The 21,807-nt window shown below is 44.8% G+C and overlaps 3 protein-coding genes across 3 annotated transcripts in view; all 3 read right to left on the minus strand.

Annotated features, from left to right (window-relative positions):
* Positions 1-5,744, minus strand: part of LOC131289154 (heterogeneous nuclear ribonucleoprotein L) — a 144,498-nt gene extending 138,754 nt beyond the window's left edge. Inside the window, exons 1-2 of the mRNA XM_058318363.1 lie at positions 5,665-5,744; positions 632-1,424 (exon numbers count right to left, since the gene is read on the minus strand). Of these exons, the coding sequence (XP_058174346.1) occupies positions 632-760 (129 nt within the window). The 5' untranslated portion in view covers positions 761-1,424; positions 5,665-5,744. The remainder of the gene's footprint in view (positions 1-631; positions 1,425-5,664) is intronic.
* A 1,280-nt stretch (positions 5,745-7,024) lies between these two features.
* LOC131289979 (cofilin/actin-depolymerizing factor homolog) lies at positions 7,025-15,190 on the minus strand. Its single transcript, XM_058319347.1, has 4 exons — positions 15,078-15,190; positions 7,984-8,174; positions 7,790-7,895; positions 7,025-7,705 (listed from the first exon to the last, which is right to left on the minus strand). Exons 1-4 carry the CDS (start codon positions 15,078-15,080, stop codon positions 7,559-7,561), a joined length of 447 nt encoding a protein of 148 aa, XP_058175330.1. The 5' UTR covers positions 15,081-15,190; the 3' UTR covers positions 7,025-7,558.
* Positions 15,191-17,507: 2,317 nt separating this feature from the next.
* On the minus strand, positions 17,508-21,498 carry LOC131289285 (RNA polymerase-associated protein Rtf1). The gene is made up of 7 exons (XM_058318505.1): positions 21,144-21,498; positions 20,664-21,075; positions 20,136-20,603; positions 19,539-19,953; positions 18,968-19,478; positions 18,462-18,900; positions 17,508-18,383 (listed from the first exon to the last, which is right to left on the minus strand). Exons 1-7 carry the CDS (start codon positions 21,219-21,221, stop codon positions 18,274-18,276), a joined length of 2,433 nt encoding a protein of 810 aa, XP_058174488.1. The 5' UTR covers positions 21,222-21,498; the 3' UTR covers positions 17,508-18,273.
* Between the last annotated feature and the right edge of the window lie 309 nt (positions 21,499-21,807).

Here is a 21,807-nt window from a genome sequence, read left to right on the forward strand (position 1 = left end):
TTTAATCAATGAAAAACACCCTCACACAAGCTCACGAGCCTACGCACAAAATAACCACCACCAGCATGGCGGCGGGCTGTGTGCGTTCGTGTTCGTGTGGTGGCCACTGGGACGAGCGAAGACGCCGGAAGTCCTTTTTCGGGGGGTGAAAAGGCTTAAACAACGCACACGAGTGGGAACAAAACTCCATTCAAAACACGCTAGAAGGGGAACGCATTTTCATAAGGGAAAGAAAAATAAGCCGGGCAGATATTCAGGAAAGGAAAATTGTTTTCCCTATTGTAACTCGCGTACGTGATTGATTTTTACGCAACTCACTTCAGTCACGATTAGCTAATATGTTATACATCTTGAAGGCATATTTTCATAAATTTTAGAGCAATTTTTGTCAAAATACAATAATCCCAATCAGCATTTCTCTTATGATTTACGTTTGAACTTCGCTTCGTGTCTCAAAATGGATTATATTGGATAAACAAGAACTGCACATCCGTTCGTAAGGTACTCAGTTCTTCTTTGAATGAACTGATATAAGACGATGAAAGAGGAATAGTCAATAAATCAAGGGATGCTGGGAAAACTCATACAAAATTGTCCTCTAAGTACCATCGATAGTTGGCCGCGCACTTACCCGATTGTTAAGCGGCACCTCGCTCATCTCTTGGCCGGTGCAGAGTCGCTTATTGTGCGGCCCATCCTGGCCACCGCCGCCTCCGCCGCCACCAGCGGCGCTTCCACCGTTGAACGACGCCATTATCATCACACCGGCACCGAAGAAGGGATGCTGCTGCTGCTGCTGCTGGTGCTGCTGCTGCTGCAGAAACTGTTGTTGATGCGGGAGCGCGATCGTGCGTGCTTAGCTGCGCCTTTTACGTAAAGCTTAACTTCCTTCGCTGCCGCCGCGGTGTTCTTCTGTTTCAATTAGGTTGTTTTCGGGGGGTTTGTTTTGGTGTTTTTTGTCTTCTCTCGTTCACTGATCTGACGAAGCCGCGGCTCCGGTGCAAATCGGAGAGTTGGAGTTGTTGTTCAAAAAGGGATGTGTCTTGTTACTTAGCTCAGTGTGTGGGAGGAGGAGATCGTGTGGTATACGTGTGGTTGCGTGTGTAAGTATGTAGTATACGATGAGCGCACGGATCGGTTGTTGTTTTTTTTTTTGTTTAATATTTTCTCCGATCAATGGTGATCAATTGGACGATTCAAAACATGGCAATCAATGACGTTGACGATGATGATGCTGGTTCGACGCCGATGGACGCACTCGAGAAATGGTCGATCGGTTGGTCGCTGCTGATTGACTTTGATTGCCTAGGACACACATACACCACACGGACACACGAGGGACGCGCGCACGCACGCAAACACTGCTTTCTTTTCTTGCGGCGCTTGATTTACTGCAGAAAACACTTAGAACACACTATTGCACTCTGCCAGGAAAAAAGAATATACATAGGTTATAGAGAAAATGGGATGAAATTTCGGAGAGTACGCAAGAAACTTGCGCCTCTTCAAGATGTGAGTAAATTTCACAAAATCTTAGCAAACCATGAGTTCATTTCTTTCATTCAACGAACTCTTCGCCTTCGAACGAATTGAATCGGGCAAACGATAAGAAACAGTTAAGTGCACGGCGTAACCACCTTCGTCTCTGATGATTATGGTTATATGTTTCCTACGCTCGGCGGCACATTGCACACGCCAATACACACGTACGGACACATTTTCCTTTGGCGTACACTTTCGCTTCCAGCGACTTTCGCTCCGCGTCGCAGTGCTCGGGATTGCATACACGGCTTGATGCTGTCTGTCTTGTTTGCTTGTTTTTGCTTTAGTTTTGCTTTATCTTTACAACCCTTAACTGCGGCCGCTTCTCTTCAAGCCCCCTCTCCTCCTTTACACCCTACCTTTTGCCCTTTATCAGATGCTTGATGATTACTGTACACGCGCTTCTTTGCATGCTATGGTACCTCCCCCCATTCACTACTGCTTACTTGTTTCAGAGCAGTTTGCATCTTACAACTCACTATGTTAGCTTATTGCAATGTTATGATAAAGAATATTGGATAAATAAATAGAACTCAATAGTAGCACAATACGTAGGAGTTCACTTTTGACAAACTTCACACCTGTCAAACATTTCTTCCCAGCCCGAGCCATCTGCTACTTGCCTACTTTGTAAGAAAAACGAATCTCCAATCGACTATTTTCCCAGGGTAAACTTTCCTATCGTCCTCTACCACAAAACACTCTCTAACAAATATCACTTCACAGCTACCGGGGGGAAAAAAGGACAATCTGATGATGGCGTCCACAATATTTTCCGACAACCGGCCTGTTGTCTCCGGTCTGTGTGTGTGGTGGAAAAACCGGAAACGTCAAAGAAACCGAAAATGTCCCGGGGGCTAGATGTCAAACATTTCGATCGGGTCCTGTGCTGGTCCTCGTTCGCCCCAAAACGCAGGAACTGTCAGAAAACGACGAACGACTGTTTCAACCAACACAAGCAGGAAAATGGTGTCCACGAGGAAAATGAGAGAAAATGTACGTGGAAAGCGCTGGTCCGCCGGAGTGGAAAACTGCGATGGCTCCAAAGCGTCACACAGTCATCATACACACACGCTTACCAAATCAGCAGAGCTGAAGAGAGGATAAGAGTTGGAAAAAAGGACCGACATTTAACTGAGAGAGAGATAGAAAGTGGCTGTACGAAGGAGAGAAAGTAGGCTTTTCCGTGATGGCGGAGGCAATTTGTCTGGTCTGGCATTATTTTCTATCGCGCTTTTCCCCGAAAATCGCATAATTTCTGCTCTTTCTTTCATCTGCTTCGTGGGGCTCCAATATTTTTTTGTATTTTTATCATTGCAATGAAATGCCTACTTGGACTTGGTTGGTTAGTGGTCGGACATCGTTACCATGACAGTTATGGAAGTGTCAAACTGTGAAAATACCAAATTGTAACTTCTAATTTTCCTGATCTGTGAATTGTGGATAGCATGAAAATGTAGAAGTTTCGTTAGGAATCATTTTAGTGTTCCTGTCTAGCTAAGGAATTTTTGTGTACGCTTGTGGAAAATACCTTCGTAAGGGTGTTGCGGCATATGTTTACATCACCGGTGCGAGAACGTAAATCGAAGCCGAAGTACTAGCGGTGGCGGGTTGCGAAAGACGCACCAACCATTGAAGAATGGAAAAATGTACAGCATGCTCGCAAGAAGGCGTCCCAAAGCGACACACAACCACTGTCTTCCCTCTTGGTTTTGGATAGTTGGTTGTGGGCGATCGATTTCTAAACTATACAGGCACGTCACGGTTTCGGTCAAAATGTCTACCAATGTTTACCCAATCAAGAACACTTGTTTTTTTAATATCTTCATGTTTTAAAAAGGTTAAAATATGAAGAACTACTTTTATAAATGAATTGTTGTCAACGTCACTGTACTACATAATCCCTGAAAAAAAAATTGTTTTCATTTAGGTAGTAAACTACTTTTTGCAATAAATGTGAGAACAGTTGACTAGAGCGTACATATTCGTCTCCGAGTGAAACGTGGTCCACTTTATCGAATGCCAAACAGATCGTAGCGTATGTTGGCTATTGTTTTCAATAATTGTCCTCAGGGCGACCCCAAAGCCTCAGCGCCGGGTGGCGCCTCATGGTATGAGTTTTGCACTTTGGACCGCTGTCAGTCATTCAATCGTATTCGATCGCATCGGTAGGCGCATTCACAATGTAATAACAAAAGATGTACCGTTCATCATCTCAGGCAGTTCTTCGATCCAGCGTTCCCCTGCTCCTCCTCGACTTTCCCCACACCGTTCCAACTCGGCTCATCGCATCGATACAATATTGCCCGCATGATAGAAGAGTGTAATCGAGAAATATCTACGCAAAGTTCGCCATGCACGATCCGATGGATAGATAGGATGATGATAGATGGACGCTTCGTACTGCACCCACACAGACACACACACAAATCGCCCTACAACCGGAATAACGCGAAATAACGCGACCATTTCCACCCCGCAAGCAGTAACCGCGATTTCTAAGCTGCTTCCCTAAACACAAACGAATCACGCCGCGCACATACAGCAGTGAATATGTGCATGCCTCCAACATCGGTTACCAACACAGGTTGGCCAGCATTGCTCTCCTATCATCCTATGCTCCAGCCGTCAGCGGCGTCCGACCGTGTGATGTTATGCGTTTCCGCGCCTGCTTAAAAGCAACAGAGTCAAAACACTCGACGCCAAGCCGCGAAAAAACAGGAACACGCGAAAGTTTTGCTCGGAAAGAGACCGCCGAAGCTTATACATGTTCGAAAATATCGAATCAGAAAAATGATACTGTAGCAATTTTTGGTACAGTAGCAACATATCGAATCAGTAAAATGATACTGAAGCAAATAGGCATTTTTTCAAACTCTCATGAAGTTGGCTCCAACTTATGACATCCCTACATCGCATTAAACATAGAAACAGATTCCGTGCACTGCATGAAACCTGCTGCCCTATTTGTTTGCCTTCGAGTTGTTTTGAATTGTTTCGACGACATGCCACTAAAAACTCGTGAGAAATAGAGATTTACATCTACTAGGAAAAAGACATCTCAGTGAATGTTTTCTGGTGTAATATGTTGTGCATAGACATAGTTTACACCATCGTCTCCATCACCAACACTGCTCCACGAGCGACCACTAATTGCTACCGCTGTTGGAGTTTCGCGAATTACACCTTTTCTCCGTCGTCCCGTGGATCCGTGCACGATAGCCATTGTTATTGTGCTGTTCGGAGACTCGCGATACCCGGCATGTTAGATAACGCATACCATCGCATATCTATCCGTCATTCTGTTACAGACGAAAATCTGGGCGAATGGGAAAACTGGCTACTAAGCTCAGCTTAGAATTGTTCAATCCAGGTCTCTTTATTGTAATGGAACGACTTGATATGTGGAGAAGTAAAGCGCGGAATTCTGTTCTCCTTTGAAGCAAGCAAGCAAGTATTCATGGAACCAGCTCGTTAAATGGCAATCGAGAGAATTAATTTATTCAGCGGTATGTAAAGTGCACTCCAGCACCAGCATCAGGCGCGACCAAACGGAAGCCCGTGGCGTAGGGGTTCCCCCAGAAAATCGTCTTGGAAAATCCTACATTTTTTGTTCTGTTTTCCCCCCATTATTTGCCGGATAGAGAAATACAAACGCGCGCGCGCGCACGCACTCACACACCAAACAAAAAACACGGTCGCGTTTCTATCTCCTTTATCCCGTTTGTCTTCTATCGATCTCCGCCGTCCGAAACCAGCAACCTTTTTCTCCACATCCTCTTACATCCATTGACGCGCATTCTTCACTCTAACGCCACTGGCCCACCAATTGCTGGACGTCTTCCTACTACTCTGCTGGTACGCAATTCAGGGCAGCGCGATTAAAAAGGTTCCGTTCGTGGCACCATAACAAAATGCAAGGTAAGAAACAGGTAGAAAACTTGCACAGGCGGCAAAGAAGAGGTGAAGAGAAGGGTTACTGCACTTGACTATTTTTATGAATTTCTTATTTCTCTATGTTTGTTTTTTTTCCAACACTAGCTGTGGCAGCCCTAGGGATGAAAGGTTTATTACTTGATAAACCTTTTGTCTACGCGTAGGCACGCACGTTCACGCACTCACTTTCACGACACAGCTCGGCACACTCGATCAACGTGAATAAAACACGGTTTGATGCACACCACTTTTTCGCACCTCTGTCTCGGCCTCAGGAAAAACGGAAACTAACGAGCGAGCATCGAGCAGCCACGACAAAACCTCGAGAACAGAGAAATTTGTTTCAAACACATTCGCAAGGTTACACATTCATTCATACTTTCCTATCCAGATACCCCCGATGGCCGCTGATTACCGATTCAATGACCTTCACACGAACATAGCTGTGGTTCGCAAAGCGGTATTTACCGATTCGATAGCCAATCGCGGCTCTCGATTCCATACTTAATCACACACACACAAATTCGAATGTTGGCGCTCAGAGAGTATAATCGTAATTCGAGAGAGGAAACGTATGGAAACAGAGAGAACGTACAATTCGAGAGAAGAAAGCGACTTTTGGTCTCCTAAGAGAGAGAGAATTTCTCAGAGCTCTGATCCAGATTCTCTCAAATTGTCCAAGCTGTATATACCTTGGTTGTGGCAGGTTAGACCATAAGGTTTGTTTTTGAAAAAAGGTTATATATCTTTTTGATCGACTGTAGGGAGAATGCAGAACACCGATTTGTTAAGCTTCAAGGAATCAAAATTTAATCGAATTTTTTCCCTTCTGAATGATTATGAATGGAGAATTAAGAAATTAAGAAAAATTCCAATCGATAATAACCGATTCGAACGTCATTCTTCAACCGGTAATTAGAGGACAGTGTGAGCGAAAAGTACAATTTCAGTTGTCTCTTTCTATCCCCGTTTTGAGTAAACGAGAGACAATAAAAAGAGAGAGATAGTGAAACAACAAATTGACACTCTTTTCACTAGGTTCCCATTGGCTCGCTCCGTTCCTTATGTTGGACATCCAATTCAGTTTTTGAAAATTCCGTCCAAACCACAGCAATTTGATGTATCATACATTTTGATCAACAATATAATAAAGTATAAAAAAATAAAATAATTAAATTCGCCGTGATGATACAGGTAGCTTCGTAAGTCTAGTGAACCCGATGAAAATTATAGCTTGTTTATGCTCAACAACTGCAACAATCCGATTTTAAATTTTTTGTCAAATTTTATGAATTAGAATGGTTGTGGATCTTTCGGTTTATTGTAGACACTTTAACCAAAACGAGCAACAGTGTAATCAGCTGTCGTGAAAATTGTAGGAACAGTCTAAGTCTAACACACTCTTTTAAGATCACTAAACGCAATATCCAAAGACAATTGCAGGAATATAAATTCTGCATCAAATTGCACCGTTTAATAGATAGTGGTTTCGTGGTAGAATTCATTTACAGTTAAATTAAATAAACACCACTTTGATTTCCTTTTTTATCTTCACTTATTTTATTTGTTGATGCATTCGCTCGATCTTCCCTTTGTTTTCACAATGCGTTCCATCAAAGTTAGTTGTGGGTTGATTGACTACTACTAGTGATCACTATCGATCCAGTTTTCCGCTGCTTTCCTTCACGTCAGATGTTGTTTTCTGTTCTCGCCACAAACCATTACTCTAGCACTAACGAGGCTACTCCTCCCTTTTCACTCTTATTTGGCTGCAGGTTGAGAATATTTCGGTAGTGTCTAGAGCATTTCGATAGTACTTTCTCCCTGATAGTAGCAGTAGTAGTTGTGTTGTTGATGTTTCATAGATTTTGTTATGTTTCTTTTTATTGTATGCATGCATCAATGATGATGTGTTTTGTTATTGTTTTAAATGTTGATGTTGATTTCACATGCTAGCTTTCTTTGCCTTCAGTTTTTTTTTCTCATATTTTGTTTCAGTGTAGTATTCTTCCTCAAGCACGTGTGTTGATGTGTGTAAATGTATGTTTGTTGTGTGCGTCTCTTAAGTAGTATTATTTCCTTATTGACGATCAGTGGCGCGCAGCTTTTCCTCGACTGCTTCTCGCGATGCCTCCGAGAGGTCAGTGGCCTGAATGTATTTTTGCACACCCACAAGCGACTTCTTCAGTGCGTCGAAAGAGCTCGAGTACAACATCTTCTTCTTAACCTACAACGATAGAAAATGAATGATCGAATCGCGTTAGTAACAATTCCCCTTCACAAGACTCCAACGACTCCTGCTACTACGTACCTTAGCGGTATCTGGGCACCAGGACATCAGGAAAAGCTTCTGCTTCTTCGAACTTTCCGAGGTTCCCTGACACTGGTGCATATACTCGAAATCAAAAAGTCCATATCTGTGGAAAAAAAACCATAACAGAAAGCAAGGTTAGATCCGAAACGACGAATTAGATATTAATCATGAGTTCATCACCGTGTACTTACCGGCATTCACCTGGTCCACCCTTCTGTATATCATCGAGGAAGCTGTCGTATTCCGCATTACGGTCTCCAATCACTTCGACATCAATCTGTTTCTCATCCCGAATGTAGAAGATGACGTATCTATGCTTCTTGTCCTTTTTGATCTCTTCGTACGTGGTCTTGCACACATCGGATACGGTTACTCCGGAAGCCTGGCGAAGGGAAGGAAGGAATGGAACAAAACGTGCAAAGTTAGTTTTGAACAAAAACGACACACGAAAGATTTTGATCCGAAAAATTGTGCTCGTAAAATTATTACAAATAAATGTTGACATTAATCGAAAGATCACTGCTGCTTCACTGCTGAAAAGTGAATCCGGACTTTCCAAAAGCAATCTAGAAGTAATGAACTTAAAACTTTTTTTTCCAATGCCTCATATATATTGTCCATGATCATTCTTGGTACAAGAAAGCAGAGCAGAAAACACGGAAGAAAATTGGGGGAAGAAATATGAAAGACACGCGTGATCGCGGCGGCCACGACCGGCAGCAGCAGCATGGTTCCGATGGATGGTTTGGTGGGGGGTTTGGTTTGCCGGTCGGTTAGTTAGGTTAGGATGATGTTAAAAATAGGTACTTGAGACCATGCGTGTCTGTTGCCTGCTGGTACAACTTCACTGTCGTAGATCAGCAGCAGAAAACAACGGAAGTGATCCTCGTTTTACCCACTTGATCCTCACACGATGTGTATTGGGAGCAGCACCCGCTTTCCAACAGCAGAGCAGAGATATGAGACGAGTGTTCTTCCTTCACATTCAAAGGAAAAACAACTAGAATATGCCATCATCAAGACCTATCCCTATCCTACGTACGGCTGGTTCGACAAATCAGCAACAAGAAAAGTTGACCGTTTTCGCAGGCCGAACGACCACGCGGCATGCACTGCACTGCGCACGTTTTCCCGACCGAACGGGAAATGGGTGTAACACACACATCCATGAGTGTAATGAACAGGCATCGGACTGGAAAGGGAAAAAAGCAAATGATGGGAAAATCTAAAAGAAGCACAACCGCCCGCCCATGTCCATGCGGGCTAAAATCAAAACTTGTATTAGAGCTGCATCTTTTAGCGGATTTCAATTCATGTTTCACCAATATCGTTCGTTTAAACAAAAGCTTCCGCTCAATTCTGTAAATTTATCACAATTAAAGTTATAACCATGAAAGCTCTACGATGTCCAGCGGATCATTTAAATGTTGGACCCATGCAACGCCAATCCAATCCAACGAGGCTCGGTTCTGTGGCAGACAGCTTTCCTGTCTTTATTTTCTCCGCACTTGCCTCAGATTATTTTTCATCATCTATCAGTAGATTTACGATTCCTTCATGTGTCGATTGTTTTGAAGCTAGAAAGTGAGTGTATATGCCGTCGCTGGTCTCCTCAGTTTCCTCTTTTATTTTTCTTCGTTGAGAAACGCTGCGAAACACCAGACGAAACCGAAAAGACATCTCACCGATTCAACCGGCAGCAGAACAACGCCGGACACGATATACGGCAGCGTCCGCAACACACCCAGCACAGCACAGCAAGCAAGCAAGCAAAGCCAACCGCTCGCTCACAAGGTTCAAGAAGGAGGATAAGAGTTTCTCTAATTTTAAAACTTATTTTTGGAACCATTCGGTAGGAGAACGACCGCACGGGTTTTCCGTTTCATTTCGATTCCACCGCACGATACGTGAAGAAGCGTGAGAGTGCGTGCGTGCATTCGTGTGTGATTGGTAAAATGGTACAACACAGAAAATGGTTGGTTTCACGCAGCTACCCATATACGCGACTTTTGGACCGGTTGTTGCTGGGCCGGTTTTTTCCATTTCTCCCGCAGCGACCTTCATGTACCCACACAGCAAGTGCCAAGTTAAATTTAATTTAGCATTTTTACATCCTGACAAAGTCTATCAGTAGTACTACGAACACTTCACTTCACCCTGGAGGAATATGGCACAAGTAAACAAAATCAAACATTGAATGAGAAAGAACTCTATTTTAAATTAGGATTGCTTTGATGGTAACGAATTGCAACTTATTCCCGTCCGCAAGCAATGTATGAGATAGTAAGCTCGCTATCTATCTTATTTTTGAATTAAAATTGCACTTGGCGATGCAAAATAATTTAAATCTGTTTGTTGAAAATACAATCGTTCATAACCTTGAAAACAGAAAAAAAAACATGCAGACTAGTAATTCAACGAACCAATTAGACTGACGCTACAAAGCAATCGTCATACAAAAACTGCTAACCGGAACCACATCCGTCGATGATGCTGATGATAATGAAGAATTCGTGGTGAGGTGAGTAATCGCTTCGATATAAATAACAAAACTGTTACAGCAGCAATGCCGCAAACATTCACAGCCAACGATTTTCCTACGATCCTTTCTACAATATTATTCGTGATCCTAAAACTACCACGACTGTATCCCCTCAATCATTAATTTCGTAAAATATTTGTAAAAAGAATTTCGTTAAAGAAGAACTAAGTATTGGGGGTCCCCAAATCTGAACCAAATTTGGTGATGTTATGAATCCACAAAAAAAAACAGCACGCTCGTTGCCTCCTCCGCAGCCCCAAAGTAATGCCGCGTTTGCTCACTACTTATCCTGAATACTTTATTTGGCAAGTGGAACTACCACATCATTGCTTCATGTGACGCCAGATACGACTACCTCCTTCTTCTCCTCCTTCTCCTCTAGGTGTACAACACACCGGGAGGGATTCCAATTTCGGGCTGCTGCAATTCAACAACGCCACCGTCGATTGACCATAAAAGGGCCCGCGACTGGAAGGTGCTAGACTACACGAGAGAGACCCAACGGCATGGCATGACACACGACTGCATTCTCTCGTCCCCCGGTACCAGGACCTTGAATGTCACCGTTTACCTATCACCAACCAAAGTGGCCTATCTTTTAATGTCTGGAAGCGTTTGTGTTAACGTGTTGATTCTCGACTAGAGCTGGAGTCTATTGGTTTCGAACAACACAGGCCAATTAGTGTATGTGGATTGTTTCAATCAGCCGAGGCGCCACGCCTACTTCGATGGAACGGAGTATCTAAACAGATTCATTTCATTGATCTTAGAAGGCTCTGTTATAGTGACGGGATACCTCATAACATTTGTGCAGCAATCCAGATCCACAATCCGAGTAATCGTAATTTAACAAAGTATCTACATTCAAACAAGGTTAAGAAGCTAAAGTATCTATACTGAAGCTGCAAATATGAATAACGAAGACGATGACGCGGTTGGCCTGTTTCTTGTTCAACATTGTATTGTAAGCCACTGCCACCAGCCATCGGAAACCTTCATTCAAGGTTGTTCGCAAAATGGGACACTGTTTCATTGCTGTTTTTTCCTTTTCCACCTCATGTTGACCCCACCACACCACACCTCACTCTCATCATGTTGACATCACGAACTCGATCATCGAGGGAAATAAAACCGCCAGTCTTTCGTCTCTCGTAATAATCACGTATCGGCTATCGTAATCTCAAATCGAGTGCCATGCAAGAGGTATGAATGAAAGACAATTTCTTTTACATTTTACGAAAAGCAATCGTTTAACAAATTCCGTAAGGTGGTAAACAAATATGGGGGATGACAACATATTTACTCATAGAAAAAAAACCCACCAATGATAGTTTTGTACATAGCAAACAGAAGCACATAGCAGTAACATATGCACCATAATCAAGCAAATACAGTTAGTAAAATCATATTCCAATATATTCATTCTATTTCTCTGGTGTAAAGATTCTGTTTCTTTTCTATCTTATCGCCAGAAACATTCCAAAACAAACATCATCGTTGCAAGTCGAACGAGCTTGGGTTTCGGCTTACGAGGCACGGGGCACAAGGACGAAATCTTGCACACAAAAGGTCAACGACCATGGAGAACACCATGGGGGAGAGGACGCAGCATAAACAGCATCATCATCACGAAAAATCTCCCCTCCCCTCCCTCGCGTTATTGGGAGCATAGCAGTGTTGGTAGAATAGAGCATCGACCACCATTTTCTTCGTCCTGCTTGCCACATACAACGACAAAATAAGACGCCGGAGATAAGAGAGCTTTCCCTTCTAAATAAAAGGACTATTACCGTTCTATTGTACCACCTTCAGATGGTCTTGCAAAGACTGCACATTTCGTTACGTCGGTGTTTTTATTTCACACCAACATCTTGTGCCTATTTCGCTAAACCACACATTCGAGAAGAGAAAAAAGAAATCCCTCTTTCTGGCTGGATGTAACAGGAGCCAACGTTCAGCATTTGTGGCGGTTGATAAGAAAAACACGCGGTGGAGCCAACTGACACGAGTATTTTCCAGCAAAAGGAAACGCACCAGACAATGAAGAGAAAAGGTGCCGCGCCCGTGGCTTCCTAGTCTCGTAGTCTTTTTTGCCACTTAATGTCTTGAAGAAGAAGCGTCTCCATCGATGTGGCTTCCGGTCTCTCTCTTTCTCTCCCTACTACTGTGTGCTTCCTTTCTTCATTGCCTACTGGAAGTCATATTTTCCTCAACATTTCGTTGCTACGTGCCGGAGCGTCTGCTGCTGACTTCTTGCTTCACTGACGAAACCCATTCGACCATTATTCGCCCGAATGATTGAACCACACGACACGTTCTAGAGGTAGCCGTTGTTCAGGAACAAAAATGGACAGTCGTGCACAAGTGTAGAGAAATCGATTCGAAAGCTTTTTTCTCTTTTCGATGAAAGCAACATCCGAAGCGGCATGAAGCGGAAATGACGATCATGAAAAATACCACCGCCTGCAGCACCCAACATGCCCAAAAAAGGCGCTGACAAGAGGTGCGATAACGTACCGGACAAGCGGGAAAGAGAGACATGTAGCTTATACTGATAGTGACGGTCACGATAACGTGTGTAGTGACTTTTACCTTACCGTTGGTAATAAAAAAAGAACCGCTGAATGAATCATGGATGTATCAAAAGAAAACCACAAATCTATCCTGAAGCAAACCTAAAACATCATGCCATACGTTGCCCACTTTGCTAGTCCATGGGTTTCTTGAGACGGCAACTACTACAACGGCTTTTGGCATAGCGTGTTAATCATCGTGACTTTGTTTGACGTCAAAATAGTGCCAGTGCCACCTTCGATCAAAACAATTCGAGGAATGTTTATGGGTATTTCCCAGATGAATCAGCGGCGAGGAAGCATTTTTGTAGCAAGCGCATAAATGCACTGAAATTCAAGAGAGTCTTGATGTGAAGGACGATAAGGACTGACAACGGTTTTGTTTTTCTTCGTCACCTGCACCTGTCGCCCGTCCAGGCGCTTCTGCGTTGCTTTAGCACATGCATCTCGTAGTAATTTTCATATTATTGCGGGAATTACTTGAACTTAAACTTTTAAAATCAAATCCTCGATCCAATACTGGAAACGTACGATAAAATTGACCGCCGTGGTTCGGTGTTAGTATCGTGCGCACAATTCAATCCGCCGTTTTATCTCCGGCAGTGTGTACGTTGCATTCGCCACCAACGCATACTCGTAAATTGGCAGCTTTTGCTTTTGGCCTGCACAGGGGAACGCGCCCTAGAGGCTGCGCCGGGTCGGTCGATTGCTGGTGGGACAATATACCACCAATTGCACACACATCGCGCGTATCGCGCGATTTCAACCGTGTAGGAAACGGCCGCGAGCCTTGATAAAAACAGGCTTGGAATAATCGCGGCGGCAAATGGCGCTGGTGTTTGTGACCCGTTATGTTTTCATGAATAGATATTGAATCCCGAGGGTTTCGGGAAGCTTTAACAAGCGAAGAAAACGCCGTTCCGACGACGACAGCACCGCTACTCTTCATAGCGCATTGACTCATCATATCCTCCATGTTAGAAGCGAGTGAAAAATTGCCGGTGTTTTCTTGCTCTTCACTATCAGCAACCAACACCGCCCTTTATCCATGTTCAGCGTAGTAAAGCTGGGTCGAAAAAAAAAGCAGAATATGCTTCGCCCTACCAACCTACACGACGAAAGATGGTGTTGCCGACTATGTGTGGTAGTGTAAGCGCAGATTCTTCATCAAACCGGCATCGGGAAAGCGGCGGCGTACAATCGCGACTCCGCGGTCGATGATCGCGCCGTCGCTCGCGAGCGGGTACGCGAGTGTGTGTGTTCGTTCCTCCTCGACCATTTGTGGGCGAACGGGATGGATTCTTCGTCTTTTTTTTTTACAATTCGAGATGTCAGTAAAGTACATTTTGCTGGCAAAGTGACTCATTGCGCGGAAGTGTTCGCCCTCTCTCTCTGTCTGTGGCACGCTCGAAGTCAGCCTCCTGCCGCCTGAGATCTAGTGCATCGCACCACACGGTTTACTTATTCCCCGCACCGCATCTGCCCGGTGGTGTGTTGCTGCTGACTACTTTGACCATATATGGTAATTTGCCACTGTTTTTCCAACACTGTCTGGTCTGTGCGCGCGCGCTTGCGCTATATCAGCATGAGACTTTTGGATGAGGAAAACATCAAAGTGAGTAACGTCACCGGAGTCTGGTGAGTAGTAGCACCTGCCGTAATGTTTATCTCTTTTCACCTCCGTTGTTGATCATGACATGGAATTGAAAATGCAATTCTATTGACTGTGTCGGCAAATGTAATACCAGCGAATGATACAGACTTCATTCCTTTCCAGCAGCTCATTACATCCATCCCATAAAGAAAATCTGCAAAACGAGTTGAGATTTCACGCCCATCATAACGGTTCATTAAAGTGTGCCGATTTCTTTGCTCGCAGCCCACGATATTTGGGGTGTATTTGTGTGTAACCAACTTGCCCTCGTCGGTTCTGTAGATTTCCATGATTTTATGCTGCCGCATAATACCACACTTGATCGGAACCACCGCCAAAGAAAAACGATAAGAGATGAGCAGAACCATTCTACGTTCAATCCAAGTCGGTTTGCTTGCTTGCTTGCACCTTTTGTTTATGTCACTCAAAAATTGGTTAGATTGGAAAAAGCAAACTAGGGTTTACAAGAAAACATATTTCACCTGAGCTCTATATGTTTTCTCTTCGCACACTTACCATTTTAACGCTTTTTCTTGGAGTTGAAGATTAGCTTCTTATTTTTTGGTTGACTACTTCCGGGCGGCGTTTGGTGCTCGTCGTTGTTTTTCTTTCTGTCGCTACACTGTTCTGTCGCCACACTGCCGGCTTGTTCTTCCTTTTATCGAAAGGTTGTTCTATAGAGTACTAAAAGCACACGTACAAAACAATATGTCGACACACCGGTGCCTGCTTTGTTCTCAGTACGAATCTACCAAAAACACTCTATGAGTGGGTTGAAATGAGAGGTGTGGGAAGAAAAGAAAATACACAACAATAAGCAATTTTATACTTTATGAAAACCCGTTATCGTATCACAGATTAGTTCCAATAAAAAAAGTTCCTGGTTACTAGATATTGCTTATGGTGCGGTGTGTTGAGTATGTGCGTTTTGGAAACTTTTGGGAAAACAGGAAATTTATCTTACTTCAAAAGCTACTTCATCTATACTTCTCGTCAGTTGTAGAAGGCGATCAACTAATATAGTACGAAAATGGAACAAATTTTCGCAAACCAAATTGTCAAGATTTTGCGCCCGACTGTGAGAAAGAGAAATTTATCCACCACACTACACACATCACACCACGCACATCAGTTGCATGGGGTGGTGAATTTCAAGCCGGCTCACGCATACAAATGAGCTGCGTAGCAAAATGTCACTCACACAATCATCGTAGGCTGGCAGCTTGAGATGAAAAAGACGGAAATTAAGGTAGAAAACTGGAGTGTGCATCGCACATGGTATCACAACCTTTCCGTCGAATAGAATGGGGATAAGCGGAGTGTGGAAAAGCCTAACCACCGGAACCGGAAAACGACTTCTTTGTGAGTTTGGTCGCTTCTCACCAGCCGCTACCCTTCAACGCACACGTTCGCTAGGTATCTGCGTCCGTGTGCGTTTGGTGAGTAGCGGGCAAGAGAACTTTGAAAATGGGGAACCCGTTGGCAAGTTGCCTTCTTCTCTGTTACTCATCCTGCCGTTTGCCTGGTGTCAGCACTTTTCTCCGAGTGTTGTGCATAATTCAAAATTGGGGTGTGTAACGGCGCTGGTATTTGGTGGATTCGACACACCACTGCAACCCGGGCGTCGCGTACCATAGCGGCTAGACATGAAACGGCTGAAACTAACGCCGCTAGATGCCTCGAATTGCAGACGGAATTTATTCCAGTAGCGAACAATTCAACACACCAATCGCCTACAACTAGGATGAAAGTTAAAGATGGCGAACTGAAAAATTGCCGGCTCTACTTCATTTATCGTTTCGCAAGAAACTAAAGTTTCTTCTTCTTTTCCTACAAACGGCTGCAATACACACGTTTACACTACTAACGATAGGAAGCAATAGATCCAAGCGCACACATACACTCCGCACCACACACAAACGCTTCGAGAACCACTCTGCGGAGCTCTCAACTCACAACTTACTTCCTCTAAGGACTGCCGAAGACTGACTGCTGAAACAGCACACTGCTGCACTAAATTAATTGCAGAACGAACACATTCACTTCATGTGCACCAACACACATTCATGTCGTGTTTGCACACGTATCGGGACAAACTGGTTAACCGTTTCGATGACCTCTACTCCAACGATTTAGTTACCCAGAACCGTTCCGATAACCGGTTTCGTTTAGTTGAAAAACCGTTAACTTTCAATAAAAATTACTTTTTGCTAAAATTGTTGGTATACAATCAGACATTTAATGTACCTACATCTACATGGCTGCAATAGAAAGAGAGTAGTGCTTTAGTTACAAAATCTTCCCAATAGAATAGTAAGTGTCACAAACTGAATTCACGATTATGTTATATGCCTCAATTGTGGTGTGATTTATTTCTCAATCCGATATCCGGAAGGAAACGCTAGGCGATCGTTTCCACAATAGGTCCGACAGATTTGGCGTTGAGTTGCGTGTCCATTAAAGAGCCCATAAATGGTAAGATTTGCTTATAACTAGCTCAGAAGGAAATAAGAAATCGAATCACTTTCAACGCGGCAGGTAGGATAAGGTGTAGCAAATGTGTCAACTCATCCGGACTTAGGTCATCTCGTCCCAAGTCTCGGAGTGCGCCCAAGCTATTCTCACTGCACAAACGATACGACGTTCGATATCTTATCAAGAGGCAAACATCGATACGCTTGACAAAATACGTGCTTCCAAATCATTTCAACTGTGGCCAGTGCCGGCGCGTTGTTACACGAACCGGAGCTTGTTATCAATTTTTACGCAGCCAACAAAATATACCACCCTGCCCTAAAACCGCGCTTAGCCACAAATATATTGTATGGAATATTCGAACACCACCAAACGGACAATCCATTCGCATCGGATGGTATCTCGATTGCGAACAAAGTGTTTTAAATTTGCTCCTTTATTATTATTATCATTATTATCATTATTATTATTAGTTATTCTTACTCGTTAAAATCCGGCACACGACCCGGAAGTAACGTACCCTCACACTCGATAGGATAGAGTGTTTCGTTCCTTAATTGTGGCATCCAGGATATCTGCACACAATTCCTTTTAACCGGCTTCCTTTTACTGACGTGGAGTACCTATGAATATATATTTCTAAGCCTATAGTATAGTCGCTAATGAGTGTGCTACTGTAATTGCTTGAGTGTTAATTTTTTCTGTTCTAGCCCTGATTCGTAATTTGCCTATTATTATTTCTCGCTCTGTTTTGTTGCTTATGGGGCGTCTTTTATTGCAGCTTTGGGTTTGTAACAGTTAAGATGACATGAACATCCTGACATCCTGGTAGAAAAAAAGCATTAAATAAATTAGCACACTAAACACACAATTGAAGTGGATTCACAATTTAAACCATGGTCCTAACGGTAGCCACAATTATAATACCCAAAGTACGTTAAAGAATTATTCCCTCTGAGCTCTGGAGACACTGCTCATGTGTCTCATACAGAAGCGAAACAAAATGTACAATTTCTTGAGAATACGCTTGATTCGTTATTGCTTTCACGATGTTTCGTTAGGCGGCCTTTGTCTAGTTTGGATAACGCGTACCTTTCTTTACCCTAGGGATCGCTAAACTACAAATCTCCTGCCCATCGTTGGACCATTGAAGTCCACCACAGAACGCCGACTGGGAAGCCGGCATGGAGAGGTAAAAAATAAAGGCTAGCGTGTTGTAGATGGACGATGCGCAGAACTAAATCAACCCGCGCTTCTTTTTGTAATCCTCCAAATTGAGTGATCGTTTCGGTCCGGACTCTCGCACGGGCTTTTCGACAGGTTTCGGGAGCACATTTACGGACCCCACTGTAATGAAGAAATGAAAGAAAAGAAGTTGTGTTAAGGCGACGTCATAGAACACGGACCGGGTGTGGTTGTACTGACTTGGCAAGGGAACTTCCAGATCGATATCAAAATCGTGCAGTGAATAGAGGTTATTATCCGATTGACCTGCCCCGTGGCTCGGTTTTTTCTCCTCTTGCTTCTTCTTGCCCAGGCCAGGGGGTGGCGGAGCCAACATGGCCATCATTTGTGGTTCTTCACGCTTTTCGTCCTTCTTGAATGACATCCGGGGTTGCGTTTGGCGGCGCGTGAACGGATCCTCGATCTTCTGACCACGCATGGCCCGTTTCTCTTCCATGATGGCCTTCTCTGCGTCTTCCACGTTGCGTTTTCGGTTGCGATCATTTATGTACGAAATGAGACTGATGCTGCTGCTGCGCTTCTTGTCCAGCGTGCTCGCTCGTTCCTCGATGTCCTGTATCTGTGAGTTTAGCTCACGGGCCAGATCATCTTCTCCTCGCAGTTGAGCGGCATCGCGTTCCTACAAACGATTACAATCGAAAAGTTGCATCTACCTTTCCTTGGACAACAAAGTTCGAAGTACCTACCTTCATGAGGATCGTTTTCTTCATCGCATAATTTGTCGGATGTGCGCGGAAGCGGTTCTTTTCTTCCACCAGTCGATCGATATCGGCATCCTTAAATTCGTACATCGATGCTTCCTTGATGTCACGCTGCTTTCGCTCGATCATGTCGACCGTCGGGAGCGGTGTTCCGGTCGACGCACACACCGTCAACCACTTCTGGTACTCGGTGTCGGAAAAGTCCTGATTCGATACGAACTCCAGCCGAAAAACGCGTTCCTGGCTGCCGTGCTTCAGCTTAAAACCTTTGTTCGTTCGGCTGCGCCCAAACTGATAGATTTTCGCCGTTTCAACCACTCCGACAATCTCCGCCACTCGATACACCGGTTTGCCCTGGTTGTTGCCAATGTTTATCCGCACAAAGCAGTTCATCACGGTCGGTTCGAAGATGGGCAGATTGATGAACCGCTCGAGCTTGTGGCGCGAGATTCGCAGTTTGTTCAATTCGGCGTTCGAGCTAATCTGTACCGGTTTTCTGCTACTCGATCCCGATCCGGACCCGGACCCCGAACCCGAGCCAGAGCCCGAACCGGACTTTTTCTCCTTATCCTCACCCTCGGAATCGCTTGAAGAGCGACTGTCGCTGCCACTGCCGCTTCCACCACTTCCACCCGAGCGGGATCGACGATCGCCGGACTTTTTGTCCCCATCGTCATCGTCGTCCGAGCTGCCGGAATCGTCCGAGTAGATGTCGGACGCTTTCAGCTTCATCTGTGACTTACCGCCGGGCACGTCGTCCAGCTCTTCCTTGTCTTCCTGCTGGTTAGCATCCTGTTTGCGCTGGGCTTCCCTTTTCGCTTCCTCTTCCTCGCGCTTCGCCTTACCCTCGCGCTTTGCCTTCAGCATGGCCATCGCATTGCTTCGTTTATCGTCCGTACGGTTCATCTCGACCGTCTTTTTCCTCTCCTTTGAGCGCTCCTTAGGGTCGAAATATTCGGATGCACTAGAAACTGGGAAAAGAGTTGTTTTTGCATAGTTGAAAGTTGTGCCCTATGGATGGGAAGGAATGGATTCTTACCATCGTCACTTTTCTTTTCCGGCGAAGAGGAAGGACTATCCGAGCGCGTTAATGCACCAGCGGAGTCACTAGCATCAAGCGAAGTTTGTTTCGGTGAATCTCGGCTTTCCGCACCAGCCGGTCCGATAGATTTCGCTGCTGCTGCTACTGCCTGGGCCGCTGCTTGGGCTGCCGCCGCCTGAGCAGCTGCTGCTGCCTGAGCCGCCGCGGCCGCTGCCTTCTTGCGTTCTTTTTCCGCCTGCGCTGCCGCTGCCGCTGCTGCCGCCGCTTCTGCTTTCCTCTGGGCCTTTTTCTTCTCTTTTTTCTTCTTTTTCTTCTCCGGTTGGGCCTGCTTGTCGCGGGCCCGCTCGGCGCGCTTGGCCAGTTTTAGCTTACGTTCGATTTCCCACCGAGTTTTCATTACATCTCGCCGTTCGATACGCTTGAAAATTTCCGTTTCCCGCTCCTTTTCCGACAGTGCGTTCAACCGGGCTCGATCCTCCTCGTCACCCATAAGATTATCGTCGTAACCATCGTTGAACTCGGAATCACTACTGCTGCTGCTGCTGCTGTCGTCGCTAGAGTCATTGCTGGAGTCATCGTCTTCACTCGATGCTGCAGCTGCAGCCGCGTTTCCCCCTGCCGTGGTACTCAACACCGCACCCCGGCGAGTGGCTTCCGAATCCGATGACACTTGACCCTCCTCCGGCTCGGATTTATCTTCCTCTTCGTCAATCGGTTGCTTGCGTTTCACTCCGCCACCGCTAGCTTGTGGAGCCGTGTTGCTACCGCCGCCCTGAGATGGATTATTGTTCCTTCTATGGTCACCGTCTCCCTCCCCCTCCGATTCGGATGAGGAAGTTGGTTTACCACCCTTCCGCTTGCGCTTCGTCATCGCTTCAGATCCGGACTCTTCATCGTCCTCCTCCTCATCATCTTCCTCGTCCTCATCGTCGTCGTCTTCGTCATCGGAGTCCGAGCCGGAACCGGACCCGGACCGATTATGGGCTGCATTGTTTGGAGACGCCGATGCTAGACGGGTAGTCTTTTTCTTCTTCGCCAGCGACAGTAGTTCCTGATGGTACGGTGAATATATTGTGTTTAGTGTTTGGAACGGCGTCTAGAAACGGTTGAAGAACTTACGGTGTCTAGGTCGGATCCGGAATCTGAATCACTGCTGCTTTCCGAGTCTATCATCGCCTGTGGCTTTCGTTTGACCATTTTGATGCTGTGATGTGCGCTTGGTCGTGGTAATCGATGGAAGGTAATGGACGAATGGCGACGGACTCTTGTCGGTGGAACAGATTATGCTGCTTGAACAGGTACTACTTTCGATTTACAGTTTTGTGACCTTTTCCACCGTGTACCGCACTCCCAGAGCACCGTACGAGCCACACAGAGTCACAGCCTACAAACCTCCTGTTTTTCTCAAGTTATTTTGCAGATTGTCAATTTTTCAGGATTGGTAGAAAATGCTCTGTTATGCGACGCTCGCAATGCTTCAATTTGTAGCGTATAAAAATAGCTTTACGACCATCTTGCGAGTGTCAATGTGACGCGAAGAGGTTGTCATTGCAATTCAGCAAAACGCACTTGTTTTGTTTCTAAAAGGCCTTTTAATCACTGCTTTCCAACGATAAATAAACGCAATCCTTTAATACAACAATCAACAATTTAATTATTAACTCACTTGTATCTACCAGTGGCTACCAAATAAGTACGTAAATTACATAATAAGCTCTGTAGCAAAGGCATGCTCAAGATATTTAAATGCCATAATGTTGACAGCCATCAAGTTGACGTCAAG

The sequence above is a fragment of the Anopheles ziemanni genome, chromosome 3 (genome assembly GCF_943734765.1).
Source record: "Anopheles ziemanni chromosome 3, idAnoZiCoDA_A2_x.2, whole genome shotgun sequence".
Classification (NCBI taxonomy): domain Eukaryota; kingdom Metazoa; phylum Arthropoda; class Insecta; order Diptera; family Culicidae; genus Anopheles; species Anopheles ziemanni.

Excerpts from the sequence above, each read along its gene's own strand:
- LOC131289285 (XM_058318505.1), bottom strand. The coding sequence starts at position 21,221 with ATGGTCAAACGAAAGCCACAGGCGATGATAGACTCGGAAAGCAGCAGT. Across the intron at positions 19,954-20,135 it reads GAAATCTATCGGACCGGCTG|TTTCTAGTGCATCCGAATAT; the intron begins GTGCGGAAAGCC and ends CTCTTTTCCCAG. Across the intron at positions 19,479-19,538 it reads GGTGAGGATAAGGAGAAAAA|AAAACCGGTACAGATTAGCT; the intron begins GTCCGGTTCGGG and ends ATCGAGTAGCAG.
- LOC131289979 (XM_058319347.1), bottom strand. Across the intron at positions 7,896-7,983 it reads GGTGGACCAGGTGAATGCCG|ATATGGACTTTTTGATTTCG; the intron begins GTAAGTACACGG and ends TTTTTTCCACAG. Across the intron at positions 7,706-7,789 it reads GGTGCCCAGATACCGCTAAG|GTTAAGAAGAAGATGTTGTA; the intron begins GTACGTAGTAGC and ends CTATCGTTGTAG.